The sequence below is a fragment of the Loa loa genome (genome assembly GCF_000183805.2).
Source record: "Loa loa unplaced genomic scaffold supercont3.122, whole genome shotgun sequence".
NCBI lineage: Eukaryota > Metazoa > Nematoda > Chromadorea > Rhabditida > Onchocercidae > Loa > Loa loa.
Genome location: NW_018108302.1, coordinates 93,515 through 96,120, shown reverse-complemented (window position 1 = coordinate 96,120; position 2,606 = coordinate 93,515). Strand labels below are relative to the sequence as shown.

The following is a 2,606-nucleotide window of genomic DNA, read 5'->3' as shown; positions in this document are numbered from 1 at the left end:
TCCGAAGAAAACTATTCGGCTTTTTTTTTTTTTTAATGTAACCGTGAGAGCAACACTTTCTTTCGATTAGTTTTTGTCAAGATCTCTTATCGTCGTTCAATAGATTCTTGGAAGTTTTGGTTGTCGTGCTGTCACTAATGGAAAAGTAAAACAATTCTGAACTTCTTTGCGAATCACATAATTTTATATGTCCTGAACAAACGAGATTCATTATTAGATTCATGGTATAGAATACAAATGATATGCCCGAAAGATTGCTCAGTTTTAATCATAACTTTCTTACCATATTTGTCGGAATCCTCCGAAGGTTATCTGGGAATGCTTGAGATCGATATTAATTGGTTAATATACGACGTATGCGTTTTGCAAACAACGTATTTCAGCATTCCTTATTTCATCTCACATCATTTTATTCATAGTGAAATAATTGCTAAACAATGTTTGCATGAAATTTTATAGTAAAGGAATGCTAATGTCTTCTTACAGTCTCAGTTTATGCATATCAAGCACGTGGATTTCTTATTTGCTAAAATTTGAAATTTTTTTGGATGGTCTAAATGAGCCACAATAATCGTTCAGATTTTGATTTTCTAGCAGTCGTTTTGGCTATAATATATGACAACATTTTATGTGTCTCTGAATTGATTGGAAAAAAAAAGAGAAATACAAAAGTGTAACGCAAACATAGTATGTGTGAATGGAAGGAAGGAAAAGTTAGTTGCTTATACAGTTTATGCTGGCAGATGATAGAATGACAACTTCGTTGTCGGTTTACTTTTCGTTATCATTTATCATTAGAATTATGAGTGCTGGATTACCAGTTCAACAAACTTGATTTCATTCATTTAAAGTCTCTCAAGTTCGTCAGTAGTGTCGACAAAATCATTCTGATTCGTCTGATACAAATTTGAATAAACCATCATTAACTAATTTTCAGTTAGTACAAATCCTATTTCCTTGAAATTTTTGATTCAACATTTGTAGAAATTATCAGCTGATGTTTATGATGTATAAGTGATAAGAATAATATTATAATTTACTAGTATTAAGTTTAGTTTTAATCAGATTTGTTTATTTCAACTTTGTCTAATGTAATTATATTTAATTTAACTATACTGAGTTATTTAAACAAAAAGTGCAAAGAATATTATCTCCACAACATTTGAAGCAAATTACCATATATTTATGAGAAGATTTGGTGAGATAAATACAAAATGAATTCGATGGTGTAGAGAAAAATCATAACAAAGAATGCTCATTGGGATAAAAATTTTTCATTGATGCTTTCCGTGGTAATTCAACAAGATTTGGTTCATAACAGTTTTAGAAGAAGCAATTTCGGTTTCTATGTGTTACCATCAGTTGTAGCATAACTTAGATAAATGACGCCAAAGATCGTTCTGCAGTGTCTTTTTTTTTCGTATAGCATCAATTTATCTCATTGTATTAAAATTAGTAATATGAACGACAATTTTACTGAGCACTGGAAAAAATTTTAGATCGAAATTTTAGTAAAAATTTGTTTCAGTCCGATTAGAAGTGATGCGGCGTTAGCTTTAGCATTTAACGCTTTATCATACTTTAAAATCAAACACAATCAATGAACCATTTTCCTGGAAATCTGTGGAAATGGCAATGGCCGTTGGTGAAATATTCGTGGAGCTGCACACCCTATTATCTTTTTACTAGTATATTGTTAACGAGTAGTTTGATTGGCGCAATCACCTATCTGTACACGACTTCTAAACGATCATCTCGCAATGCATTTCGAGCACTTACTAGTAAGTTCTTCTAAGCCAAGTTGTATTCATACCAATGATAATTGATTCCCATTTTTTTATGATTCATAGAGTTCAGTTTCCTCCTTCCTTAACATAAGTTGATACGTCGTTGCTCCTTTCATTTTTCTGTATTTTTTACTTTTTATGTAATATATGTTGACTCCAACTATTTCAAATTAATTGTTCATCAATTGTACATCATTGAAATGACTCCTGCAGGTTTTATTGCTTTTTTTTTTAGATGCCAGCGGACAGTGTGTTCCATCAATGTTTAATCTGGGTAACACATGCTTTGCTAATTCATTGTTGCAAGGCCTTGCAAGGTTATCCTTAATTTAAGTCATCTTTGTTTACTAAATCAAGCGATGTAAAGTCTTTGTTCTAACCACTCTAAAACGTTTTTTGTCATTTTAAAGTAATTGTCGGCACTTTTTTCGTTCTCTAATTTAAAAGAGTGTATTTTGATTTATTGCAGCTCAAAGACTTTTTTTAAATGGATTCAAACGATTGATACTGGATTTGCTTATGAAGGTCACAAATTGGTGTTTTTGGTTGCTTTGAAACGAATTATTGAAGGTTAAAAATCCAGACCCAGAAAACTATATATTAAATATATATTTATATATCTATGTGCACATGCATACATATATGTATACATATACATATGTATATATATATATACATATATACATGTATACATACATATATATGTATACATATGTGTAGATGCAGATATATATATACATATATATATATATATATATATATATATATATATATATATATATATATATATATATATATATATATATATATATATACTAA

At 29.5% G+C, this 2,606-nt stretch overlaps 1 protein-coding gene across 1 annotated transcript in view; it reads left to right on the top strand.

Moving 5' to 3' along the window:
• Positions 1-1,600: 1,600 nt before the first annotated feature.
• LOAG_17746 (hypothetical protein) overlaps positions 1,601-2,606 on the top strand; it is a gene marked incomplete at its 5' end in the record, with an annotated part of 5,454 nt that continues 4,448 nt past the window's right edge. The window contains 3 exons of the mRNA XM_020450406.1: positions 1,601-1,781; positions 2,023-2,104; positions 2,257-2,357. Of these exons, the coding sequence (XP_020305924.1) occupies positions 1,601-1,781; positions 2,023-2,104; positions 2,257-2,357 (364 nt within the window). The remainder of the gene's footprint in view (positions 1,782-2,022; positions 2,105-2,256; positions 2,358-2,606) is intronic.